Below are 13,239 nucleotides of genomic sequence, written 5' to 3' on the forward strand. Positions count from 1 at the left end.
ATGTCTCCATTTGGAAGTGTTTCTAGCTCTACCTTCTGAGCTCCTGTCATCACGCCAGCTCCCTCTGGGTGACAACGTATCCCCCAAATTTTATGGCAACTCAGCTTTGACATATTTTTTAATTGCCTTTGTGCTGCAACCTTGTCTCTGGATTTTCTCCTCTATGCTATCGGCTGGTAGCCCTTTGATGGTGCACTTATTGATCCGCTGATTAATGAGAAGCAATTTGCTCCTAAGGAACTATGACAATGTCCTCCCAGACAAGTCACACGTACATGATTAAATGATCACTCAGGTGTTCGGTGGCACCATCCAGCCTGCCAGGAATGGAATAAAAACACCCCACTCCACGGCATTAATGATAAAAACCCATGCTGGGCTAATCAGCACAAGCCTCCCACTACCGTAGGTGGAGCTGCCCCTGGGCTGGGGAGATGAGCACAGAGTGGCCTGGCACAGAGGAAGGACACTGTCTGGTATGTCTAGCTGCTCCTGGAAAGTTTACCTGTTCAGGAATTCACCACCAGGGGCCGCATGGTCAGAACAGGGGCATCTAGCCACTGTGGGCCGGTATTGTTAGAGATAGATCCCAGGCGCCTTAATGGAATTTAGTAAAAAGGTCGGTGCACGGAAATGCTAACTCCTGTATAAACCCGTCCGTGTAACATGCCAGGGATCCCTGGGTGGCGCAGTGGTTTGGCGCTTGCCTTTGGCTCAGGGCGCGATCCTGGAGACCCGGGATCGAATCCCACATCAGGCTCCCGGTGCATGGAGCCTGTTTCTCCCTCTGCCTATGTCTCTGCCTCTCTCTCTGTCTCTCTGTGACTATCATAAATAAATAAAAAAAAATTAAAAAAAAAAAAAAAAAAAACCGTCCGTGTAACATGCCAGCAGGGCCCCACCTGACAAGAATTGGGTGTCCGGACAGTCAGATGAGGGATGAATGCACAACAAGCAGGATGACAACTCCCAGGCTCTCTTGCCTGTAAGACCCCGAACTCATTCCTATAACACAAAGGCCCAGATTAGGGCCCTCCCCTCCCCACCCCCACAGGTCTGTTTTAGGGGCCTGCAGCATCCTGCGCGTTGTTTTGAGTTTTAATCTGAGTGCATTACCAACATTTTAAAATTCAGGAGATTTCACAACCCAAATCCAGCTTCAACCAGCAGCCTTGGAAGATATGGACCCCTGGGCCCAGGCTCCCACAAACAACAACTGGCCTGAGCTGAGCAGCTGGGAAGTGAGAATCCCAGGTGCCCACCGACTCCACTGTGCTGTGCTGGCTTCCTTTACTCACTGCCCGGCCCCTCCTAGCATCTGAGTTGCCAACCCAGCTTAACCTGAAACCTAAGGCCTGATAACAAACCACAGTGAACTGACTGTGAACCTCCACAGGCCCCATGAAGGCAGTGAAGAGGTGATGCCTCTTTCCAACCAGACCACACTGCTTTGCCCTCGATCACTAAACATTGCATCTACCATAGGTCCCCCCCTCCCCGCCCGGAGCTAGCACACCAGAGTCAAAAATAAGTACCAACTAAACTTTAAATGACATATTGACCAACTTTAAACACAGATGTGAAACGACTCCACCTTGATCTAATGAGGCATGATTATAGGCTCAGATTTCAAGGGCCCGTCAAAGCTTGGGAGATGGCAGACTGGGCTATTCAGGTGACTAATGCACAGGCCCTGCCAGGTTCAAGCTTTTCCATGACAAAGCCACCGTCTCCCAGAACAGCAGCAGGAAAGCAAGAGGTGGTACTTATATGTGGAACAGTTTGCTACTGCTCAATCAAAGATGCAATTAAATCAGTGAGGGGAGAAACAGGAGCTGGGATTGTAGATAATATTCCAAGCCTTTGAGTAGAGGCTGACTGCGCTCCATTCCTATGTGACACAGAGCCTGCATGCTGTCTAATAAATCGAAATCGGGTTTTTATTTGGCTAATATTAAGGGCTGCCGTTGAGCAGGTTCATCTTACCGGTTCCTCTGCTGAAGCAATATTAAATACTCATCATGTTTCTCATCGAAGTCTGGCACCATGTCCTTAGTGTAAGCCTGAAATGAAGAAATCGAGCAGTGTGATATCGGAATGTGGGGAATTATTTACTGAGGCAGGAGGCTGAGAGGCCAGAGACTGAGCTTGACGAAGGCCCGGCTCCCTGGGCACATCACTCAGGCGACCCAGAGCCCCAGAGATGGTCTGAGGGTCCCATGGGTCTTGAACATACATAACCAACAGTCTATAGAAAGGAGGAGGCTGGTTCTCTGGTCTTGACACTGTTTGTTCCACCCGTGCCCTGTAAGAACAGGGGCTTGGGCTAAATTTTAGCTTTTATGTTTTCTCCACATTCATTATTTAGCTACCTGCATTATCATAACCAGATGTGACCCAAATCAGTTGCTTAAGAAGGGATCTCATTCTTTTCTTGCCATGGCAAGAGGAATGCATGCTTATTAGAACTCAGTCATTATAAAAACATGATCCAGACAGTGAGGGCGCCTTTAAGAGCAGACACTTGGGGGCTTAGACCTCCTCTTTGGGCAACAGAACTCTGGATTTCCTTTAAAGAACCACTCATCACCTTCCTTCAGTTCACTGACTTTGTGAGAGGCCCTAGAAACTTCCTTTGTTGGCCTCTTGGGTCACATGACCTTGGCCTTAGCCTTGACAATCCACACAGTGCTGCCTGCAACCACAGTGATTCACTGGTCTGTGCGTGAGCCATGGCCTGAGCCAGGCCCTTGAAAGTCAGCCCTGAGCCTTTGCTGATCCTTTTGGGGGAAGAGCTGCTATCTTTCCATTGGGGAGGGGCTAGGCTGATGATACACAGGCCTGGAACTATCTGAGAATGAGGTCAATAACAGAGAGAGCAGGTGCATCGAGAGATGGAGACAGATCCTTAAAGTTGTCACTTGACACCTTGGATCCACTCATGTCTGAAGAAGTATCTGGACAATTTAGTTCTTGCTTTAGAAGTTTCTGCTGAGTCTCTATCATTTGTAGCCAAAAGAATTATGTCATATGTACCATAAACTGACCATTAGAGATAACCCCTATTCTAATTTTCTATAGCTTTATGGAGGGATAATTAATGCAGAATAAACTATATGTGTTTAAAGTGACATATGTATATGCCAGTAAAACCTCCATTATAACTTGATATATATTCCCCTAGATGTTTTTATCATATACATATACATACATATTTTTTACATACATATTTATAAATACATACACAAACCCAGATATTCTTTTTTTTTCTTTTGAGGGGGGCTCAATCTCATGACCCTGAGATCATGACCTGAGCCAAAATCAAGAGTTGGACGCTTAACCAGCTGAGCCACCCAGGCGGCCCCACAGACATTCTTTTAAACAAAAATAGGATCATACTATAAACAATGCTCTTTAATTTTCTCTTTCTTAAATAACGTTTTTTTTGGGGGGGGGGGCCAAGGGATGGATTAAAGAGACAATATAGGCTTGGTTCTGGTCACAAGTTACATGGATTAAGTTTTAAAAGGCAAGTAAGACATTTGCAATAGAAATGCAGTTTGTGTGAAAATCCTAACTGCCACCATGGGAAGAAGAGAAAAGAAAATCCCCATCATTCTCCTCTTCTCAAAATCTGGCTTTAAGACCACAACCCTATCCACGGGTGACCCATAACCTCCTTAACCAAATATATATAAATAGCCTTTCCTGTGCTCCTCCTTTTCAGTTGCTCTGGGCTATGGAGGACTGCTGACCTCCCCGTCTGTCCCCAAATTCTCCTCCTTCGGCTTCTGCAGTTGTAAATGAGCCTCTCTGCCCTCTGATGCCTTGTCTGGCTTCCCTTCCCTTGTCTTGCACAATCTCTGTCCATTTCACCCCTCTGGGCCTCTCTCCCCATCTCTCTTTCCAGTTATGAGGAAATGGGCCCTCTGGATGGAAACCTGAGGTCACTCCTGGTCCAGTGCTGACAGCCCAATCCCCTCTCTTGTCTCCTTTCCTGTAGGACTTGTGTTGTTGCCATCTGCTTACCTCTTCCTTGTCATCCCACTTCTGCAACCTTTTTCCCCCACACCCTACTCTTTGGGCCCACTTGGGGACAGGATGAAGTGCTTCCCTTTTCTCTCCTGTCCCAATGTCCCCGAAACTTCTGAGTTTCACAGGGTTTTCCTGCTACCTTATCTGGCCAAACAATCAGGAAGTAAGCATGAGGAAGGAAATGTAAACAAATTAGCAATAGTTGACCCTATTCTCTTATTTCCCTGGCTTCCTGAGATGCCAGGTGACTTCGTGCTCTCTGGGACTGAGCCCTGCCTCACTCGCCCTGAATGTGAGAAGAGCTCAACCTCAGCCCTCTGAGAGCTGTTTGCAGGACACTGGGTCTGGGGAGGATCGTCAGTCCCTTCCAAAATAGCATGTGTCTGATGTGGAGCATTTCCATATCCATGATTCTCCTTTGATCTTTGCAAGAGCTCTTAAAGTGGTTATTATTACCCATTTAAGATACAAAGAAACCCATCTCACGCATCTTCCAGGAACACCCATCCTACTCCATGGCAATTTACATAACCATTTTGAAATATCGAAATGACCACTGATAGATTATGGTGTGGAATGGACACTCAGTGACATTTTTAGATGAAATACAAGATGACAAAGAGAGCTCAGCTTGTGATGGGCTGCCCTGGGCTTGTACCTCAGACCATCCGAGAATGCATTTATTCGCCTCTGCCAGGAGAGTGATGTATCACAAAGACTTGAACAGCACAGGCACACATCCAAGCCGAACTTCTCACCAGCCCTGTGCTTTTCTTTGCTTCTCAAATGCTAGAACTAACATGCACACAAATCACCCGGGACTAGGTTGAAATGCAGGTTCTGACTCCGGGTAGGACTAAGGAGGGAGGGGCCCATGTCTGCATTTCTAACAAGCTCACAGGCAATGCCCATGGGCCACAATTGGAGTAGCAAGGCCTGAGCCTAGCCCACCTCTAATCAGACGGTCTCTGAATTCGAGCTGGGGAGAACATGAGCTCTGAGACCAGGCCTGGCTCCAGAGTAGCAACACTGCCATTAGTTTATTCCTCTGTTAAAATGGAAGTAATAACAGTACCTGTCTGGTTGGATTTTTCTTTCCCGAATAGGGTTACATGTAGATTGGAAGCAATAACAGTGGAAAGGACTTAGCATAGTACGCTGCACATAGAAGGTTCTCAGTGACTATTTAGGTATATTTGCATTTATAGAGCTCCATTATTTAAATAGTACTATCTTAGCTTCCCCCCTCCCCCCCATGCTCATTTCTACCTGGCTGGCCTTAATTATTCTACTCCCTTTTCCAGAAATCTACTCCATCCCCTCCAGCCTCCACCCAAATCCTCTCCAGGGCCCAGCTGGGTTCCCAAAGCCTCCAAGAAAACTTCCCTTGCCATTCTCGCCCCACTCTCTTCAGCTCATTCCGAAACCCTGCAATTAGCATTAAATTATATACAATACAATGTGCAATAGTACGTAATTAAGTGCTAAGTTGTTAGCATTTAACTATATATATTGCTCACCAATTATCTGGGGATTTGGAGACTTGGGGGTGAACCCTGAACTCTGCTACATACCTTCGCTGAGCCTCAGTGGCCTTGGTCTGTAAACGGGGGTTAACAGTAAGGTCAGAGGGCAGCTCTACAGCTCCACTAGGAGAAAAGCAGAAGTGATTTAGGATCCTTCCCTGTCTTCTCACTGATTCCCCAGCCAGATTATAGGGGGAGGATGGGGGAAGAGTCTCAGCCTCACCACCATCCAGCTGTAGGATGGTGCTGAGGCTGGCTAAGCACCAACTTGGTTCACTCTCACTCACTCCAGCCCTAATCAGAAACCAGACACAGACCCTCCTCAGCACCACACACTTCACTTTGCGGAGGCTTTATGTGTCTGGCTAAACCTGGAGACGTTTGTATGGGAGGCACCCCTAGAAGGTGTGAGACCCCTATAAAGTGCCAACTTCACCATCACCATCTTCCAGCAAACATTGATCAAGTGTTGTCACATATGCACGAGGGTTTAACAAAAGCTTGGACCCACTGTGTGTACTCATCTATAGGCCATACTCAGCCACCAGTCTGGGCCCTGCCCCACATGGTCCTGTCGTGCCTGGTACGGGTGTTGTGCATCCAGTCAAGCAAACACATACTAGCCAGGGGTCCTAATATTGAGGATGGCCTGCAGAGGTTTTTCGGAACACCCATTCGATTGAATGCATGAGGGTATTTTTCCGGGAAGAAAATCTGTAATTTTCAACAGATTACCCAAGGCATCTGAGACCAAAGAAAGAAGACAAATGATCATAATAAAATGTATAAAATGGGATGCCAAGGATTTGAATGAGGGACCTAGGAAGGCTCCCCAGGGCATGGCCAGGCCCTAGTCTCCCAGGGAAACAATCAGATACTCAAAACCTAACCATTTCTCCCCCATCTCCCTGCCACACCCTGGCTTGGTCCCCTCATGCTCCTGCCCTCACCCCTGCAGTCTCTTCTCCCTGCTGCAGCTAGGGGGTCCTGATGAAAGCTAAGATAAATCATGTGACTCCTCTGCTCCGGACTCTTCATGGGTCCCAGTGGCCAGCAGGGCCCTGGGCCTCTACTCATGCCTCTGACCCACCTCCTACCACTCCTCTCCCCTCCCCCTCATCCCAGGACCCTTGAGACTCAGCATGCTCCAGCCTTAGAGTCTTCAACTCACCAGTCCTGCATGATATGCTGCTCTTCTCCCACATAAATACCCAGATTGCTCACCTCCTTCAAGACTTGCCTCACATCTTACTTTCTCAGAGAGGTCCTCCCCGGCCACCCTATTTAAAATTGCAAGCCAGGGGCACCTGGGTGGCTCAGTTTGGTATCTGCCTTCCCAGGGTCATGATCCCAGGGTCCTGGGATCAAGCCCCACATCAGGCTCCCTGTTCAGTGGGGAGCCTGCTTCTCCCTTTCTGTCTGCTCCCCCTGCTTGTGCTCTCTCACTCTGTCAGATAAATAAATAAATAAAATCTTCTAAAATAAAATAAAATTGCAAGCTGTGCATCACATCTTCACTTTCAATCTCCCTAACATACTATCTCCTTTATCTCATTTACTACACCTCTTATGTATTAATTCCACGGAGGCAGGGACTGGGTCTGTTTTGATCATTTGTGTATTCCAAGCCCCTAAGACAGTGCCGGGTGCACAATGCACCCTCCCTAAATACGAGTTGAGTGAATGAATAAATACAGACACATTTGAGCTGGGATTTTAAACCTGAAACATTTTCTGGCCCACAAGAAAAGGGAAAGGCATTCCAGGCAATAGGGTCAGTATGGGCAAAGGTGTGTGGGGGCAGGAGGGGGCTTGAAAAAGCTTGAAATGTTCCCAACTGGCCAGAAGTTGGGTTTGACAAGAGGTGGGTGTGGAGACTGCGCGAGTTAGTTATAGCAAAGGGTCTTAAGGTGTTTGGATGTGACATGGACACAAAGTGTCACTGCCACTACTGTTATCCTCATCATCTTTATCCCTGATGACAGCCCCAGAGATGGTATAGAACCTTATCAATGGCCATACTATTAGTTCTCTTTAGGGGAAAAAATGGAATTGGAAAGAAATGCCGAGAATCGGCTATGCTTAAAGGTGCTTGACAGAGTCTATATTTCAGGAATCACATGCTCCTCTGAGGCCAGAATATTGGAATTCTCCTAAACAGGGCTGACTTAGCGAGTGCCAGTGTGTGAGCTGCATTAACAAGCAGCTGAGAGCTGCAGACTCCGTCTCCAGGGCTGGTGAATGCCGGGGACCTAGCCTCACTGGTGTCAGGTCCCAGCAGGGAAGAACACGAACTTTGGATGGTTTAATAATGAGGCCTGAGGCACTGCAGAGTTCACAGAGACCCTCTTCTACCCTACCTCCCCCCAGGCTCACGCCCTAACCTGAGGGGCAATTTAGGAGCAGAGCCAATGCTCCAGATTACTGGGGCCCAGCTCTGCAGGCTGCCATAGCTGCCATTTCTTATGCTCTCTGGGGATGCTTATGGTGGCTGTGTGCAGTTATGCTACACTCTGAGATCATTAAGCCCATTTTACAGGCTCTGAAAGCTGAGGCAAATGGCCTAATGGCCACAAAGCAACTAAGTGGAGCTAAGGCACATTTGCTATTTGTGTCAGCTCAGCGTCTATTTCATTTCCTTCTGGTTACATCACCTCGCTCTTCCTTTGGGAAACCACTTCTCCTCCACTCTCAGGCCATGTGGTACCCTGGCCAACCAGGGACTCCATCTCCCTGGCCATGTGATTGGCTCAGGTCTAGGCATGTGCCCTCATGCCACGTCAACAGACTCAACCAAGGGATTGACTGGATTCGCTGGACAAGTCCCCGTGCCTCTTCCCCCAGAATTATTAGCTGATAGGAACAGAGAGCTACTAGGGCCATCATGAAGGAAGTCATTTTTATCAACTGATTAGGTGTTGGTAGCAATAAATGATGGTACATGGCAGGGTAGTGAAGTAATGGTGAACCATAGTAAACCATAGTAAACCATGGTGAACATCCTTGTGTGTTTCATGGCGATATCTGTCCAAGAGTGACGCCAACACCAAGGCAGCTGGATGCTGGGTTGAGGACAGAAAGAGATGGACCACAAGGAAACCAGATCCTCTTGATCATATTTAACTCCCATATCCAGCCATGCCTGAACCCAGATTTTAGTTACATACCTTTTTTTTTTTAATATCTTATGTATTTATTCATGAGAGACACAGAGAGAAAGAGAAGGGCAGAGGCTCAGGCAGAGACAGGCAGAGGGAGAAGCAGGCCCCATGCAGGGAGCCTGACATGAGACTCCATCCCAGGTCTCCAGGATCGTGCCCTGGGCTGAAGGCAGTGCTAAACTGCTGAGCCACCTGGGCTGCCCAGTCACATATCTTTCTTTACTCAAGCCAATTTGAATGGTTTGTGTGTGTGTGTGAGAGAGAGAGAGAGAGAAAGAGAGAGAGATTCACAACACCTGAGTGAGTTCTGGGTGGCACAGCAGTAAAGCCAATACTCAGGACTGCCTGAATCTAAAGTCTGTCCTGTGACCTAAGGCTCAGAGGAGTAGTCAGTAGAGGATTACAATGATCCCTTAGGGAATGGTCTCAGTGATGGCCCTAAATCCACAATAAAAGACAATCCAAATCTATCCCAAAGTACTAAACTCCTATTCTCCCTTCAAAACCCACCCCCAAAAGCCAACTGCTCTGTTCTCCTAACAATCCTATTCTTTAGAATGCCCATGATATGTAGTTAAGTCCTTAATGCAGATTAGCTGAATGAAAAAGGATAGTTTTGAGCTTCCTTTTTACCGTTCTTGCTAACAACATATCCCATCCTCAAAACAGGAACAAAAAATGCTCTGCATTCAGTATGCTCCATCACAAAAGAAGCTAAAGCATCGGCAGATACTACCCCCTAGAGGTTGGAGTGAAATAAGGCAAGGCACAGCAGCAAAGATTTGAGTTTCTCACGCCCTGGGTAGACTGGGTTAACAAAATCACATGCTTTGCACACACGAGATGAATAATCATAGGAAGAGTTTGGATTATTTCTCAAATACCTTAGACTTACACTGATTACTTCACTACCCTGCCATGTACCATCATTTATTGCTACCAACACACACTGGAGATTTTATACTTGGTGCCAGGGTTTGTTGAACATCGATGCAGATCTAGAATCTAGGATTTCCTCCTGGACTTCAGGACACAGATACAGACACACTGTTGTCTCTGTGAAAATGTTTTTCTTACGTACCTACATAAAAAATCATTTTCAATCCGTATCTGCTAGAAAATAATGAATGTTTCTTTTTAATTCTCAGAAAAGTTTTCTTGTAAGAATGCAATGTTGTGTTATAAACTATCTTTCAGGCTGGCAAATATAGATTTCTCTTTTTAATCCTGAATGAGTTTACTTTAAAAAAGGAAATTTTATATTAATGCCATAAATGGAAAATCATTATCACCTGCCATAAATAGAAGGCAGACATAAATATGGACCTACTGAAATAGCACATGTTTTACGAGCCACCTACAGTGCCGTGGAAGAAAGCGAACCACACACTGGGAAACTCCAAGCCACTCTGCAAGCTGGACAGCACTGACCTCATTTTACAAATTCATTTGTTTGCTCAATATTTATCGAACGCCTATTCTGGAGAAGAACAGTAAGCACATCAAAGTCTCTGCTATTACATTCTAATGAGAAGAGACAGGCAATAAAAAAAAAAAAAAGTAAATAGGTAGTATTTCAGATGGTGCTAAGTGCTGCGGAGAATGGAAGCCTGGGGAGTGGGGGTGGGGGTGGGAGGTGCTATTTTAGCCATGGGGTGAGAGAAGGCCTCTGCTAAGGTGACATTCAAGAAGAGGCTGAAGGAAGTGAAAGAAAAGCTGTGGGAATCTGGATAAAGGGGTTTTCCAGGTGGCAGGAGCAACAAGTGCAAAGGTCCTGAGGTGGGAGCATGATGGCATGCTGGAGGAACAGAGTGAGCAAGGTGGGGCGAAGGGGAGGATTGGGGTGGACCAGGGCAGAGGCCATGCTGAGGACTCTGGCATTACTCTGAGGTACCAGGAAGCTCTTGGAGGGTTTTGAGCAGAGCTGGCTTCACGGCATCGAGGTTTATGTGAGTTGGGATGGGCTGGGGCTGGGAGGTTTATGTGAGTTGGGATGGCTCTGGGGCTGAGGAGAGCTCTGTGGGGGTTTCGGCTGGCAGGATCCCTGGAAGCAGGGTCTGCAGCACCGATGGAAAAGGCCTGCTCACTTCTGCACTCTCAAGCTTGTGCTAAACTCATTCAGATGGCTGTTACGGGTCAGAGCCTTCCAATCCTGCAGGACGGGCCACTTAGCCTAGCTGGGATTTTCTCTTCTCCAATGTCTTTCACCACCACTTCATCTGCACCAACAACTTTTCCTTCTAAGGGAATGAATCTCCCACAGAACTCATCCATCCCCTGGTTGTCAGAAAGGATGCTCACCCCTTAGACAGGGGCCGCCTCTAGCCCTCTGAAGAGGCGGGAGCACTCAGGGGCCCCTTTCTATTCATTCCACAAATATTCCTGGAGCTTCTCCTATGGGATGAGAGCTGTGCCAGAGACAAGCAGAGATGAATGGAATCTGGCTCCACCACCCTCCCTGACCTCACTCCTGCCTCCTCTGCCCTGCCCCCCCCCCCCCCCCCCCCCCCAGGCTCATAGCCCTTCTGGCTGTTTCTCAGAGCAGCTGAGCCCTTTTAGAAGGTCTCTTCCTTGCTTGTGGGCATGGGTGGCCCTTCCTGGGGCCTCTCCTGACTCCCAAACCTTCTCTCTGAAAGTATCTCCATTTGTTAGTTTGTGGTATGGGCCGGGACAGCAGAGCCAAGAAAGGAGGGCTGTACCTCTCAGCCCCAAACCAGGGCCTGGCACACACAAGGAGCTCGCAGAGTATTGTGGGAAGGAGGGAACAAGAAAGAAAAGAAGGAAAGGAAGGCAGGAAGATGAGATCCCTGTCCTTAAAGAACTTAGCAGGGCGGTCCCTGAAACACAAATGCTTGGATGCCATGGGATAATTGCTACCAACGGGAGGCATGAATGCCAAGGCCCAGGGCGGAGAGCATGGATGCCGGGCACCACCCAGGGCTGGGCTGGCTCTACAGAGGAGAGGAGAGGAGACAGCGCCAGCTTGTAAAGGAGCTCACTAGACGGTCGGGGGAAGGCAGGGGAGGGACAGGAAGGGCATCCAGGCAGGGGATAAAGTGTGTAAAAGCATAGGGCAAGGAGCCCTGGAAGTGTGTCTGGGGGTTGGGATGGAAAATGTTCAGAGCACACTGGTTTGATCTCAGGGGATAGCCAGAGGGACTAGCCTCCAACATTTAAGGTCTGCTTTAGCCCGGTGAAGGGCAAAGCCCACCATGCCAGTGACAGGTGCTGGGGTGGTGGCGGGGTGGGAAGGGGGGGAAATCCCGAGGAAGGGAGGGGAATCTCATGCTCCAATCTGGGACGGTACAGTGGGCTTGAGGGCCTAAATTCCACATCCCCTCACCCACTACAGTCAAATGTTTGCCAGGTGAGCTCATGGAGATCTAGGATATAAGGAAAGCAGGTCATATCAGCTCCCATACCCCCATCCCCTCCCCCTGACCACATGGGACCATGATCCTTTCCTTCCCTCTCTTTACCCCTTGACCCCCTTCCTTCCTTCCCTCAGGAAAAGCTCTCAGGCTTCCTGAGCACCTCCTGGCCTGTGCCAGGACAAGTTCCCTCGCCTTTGGAGCTGATGCTTTCGGGAAGGGGCCCAATTTTAGACAAATGAGCCTGCCACCATATATATATGTCGTGTACCATTTCAAGCACTCTGGAGGCAGATACAGGACACCCTGAGCAGTGTTACAGGGACACACATGATAACAGCAGGGGGACAGCTGGGGCTTCATGGAGGGCTGACACAGAACCAAAACATGAAGGGTAAACAAGGTAATTAGGGGCAGAGAGGCGAATGTGTTCCAAGCAGAGTGGACACACATTGGAAGGCCATGTGGCAAGAACGTGCAAATAACAGGAGGAACAAGAAAGCTCCACGGGGCTGGAGACAGGAAGGGGAGTGGGGGAATGACATGGGCTGAGGGGCTGGACCACCAATGCCATGTGGCCCACAGCAAGATTTGCCCTCAACCCCAGGCCACCAGGGAGCCACAACAGGTTTTTGGAGCAGAGGTGGGGGATGCGGGAATAGGACAATGGAGGTGGCCAAGGATAGGTGCTAGGAGGAGGTAGGAGGCTGCTCTGGGTGTTCTGACAACAAGAGGGGTCAGCAAATGGGGGAGGCAGGGAGAAGATACTTTCAAAGTGAAGGCACAGGGCTGGATGACGGTTTGGAGAAAGGACATGAAGGAGGAGAGATGCTGAAGGCTCTGCAGTGTCTGGCCTGTGTAATGGGAGGCATGGCATTGTCATTCTCTGAGCACTGAAAGCTGGCAGGGAGCAGGGATGACTTTGGTTTGGGGCAGCTGTGTTGAGACACTGAGGCACCCAAGAGGAGCAGTTCATGGGCTGGCAGTTGGGTATAGAGGTTTGGGGTTCAAGGCTTCATGGCACAGTGAAGATGCACCTTCCTCCCTGCTCACCCCCATCCCAGGCAGGGTTAGGTCTGCCCCCAGTGGTGCTCCTGGCTCCTTCTCATGGACTGCTATCTGTAGGAGCTCTCAGCCAAGCTGCTG

General features: G+C 48.6%; 1 protein-coding gene across 7 annotated transcripts in view; it reads right to left on the minus strand.

Annotated features, from left to right (window-relative positions):
• The window catches only part of KATNIP (katanin interacting protein), a 193,286-nt gene that overhangs the window by 138,576 nt on the left and 41,471 nt on the right, over nucleotides 1–13,239 (minus strand). For all 7 annotated transcript variants that reach the window (XR_012000598.1, XM_026011061.2, XM_026011060.2 and 4 more), the window contains exon 3: nucleotides 1,987–2,063. Coding sequence is in view for 5 of the 7 variants with exons in the window: in XM_026011061.2 (XP_025866846.2) it covers nucleotides 1,987–2,063 (77 nt within the window). In the remaining 2 variants the exon portion in view is untranslated. The remainder of the gene's footprint in view (nucleotides 1–1,986; nucleotides 2,064–13,239) is intronic.

This window comes from Vulpes vulpes, chromosome 3, assembly GCF_048418805.1.
Source record: "Vulpes vulpes isolate BD-2025 chromosome 3, VulVul3, whole genome shotgun sequence".
In the NCBI taxonomy this organism is placed as follows: domain Eukaryota; kingdom Metazoa; phylum Chordata; class Mammalia; order Carnivora; family Canidae; genus Vulpes; species Vulpes vulpes.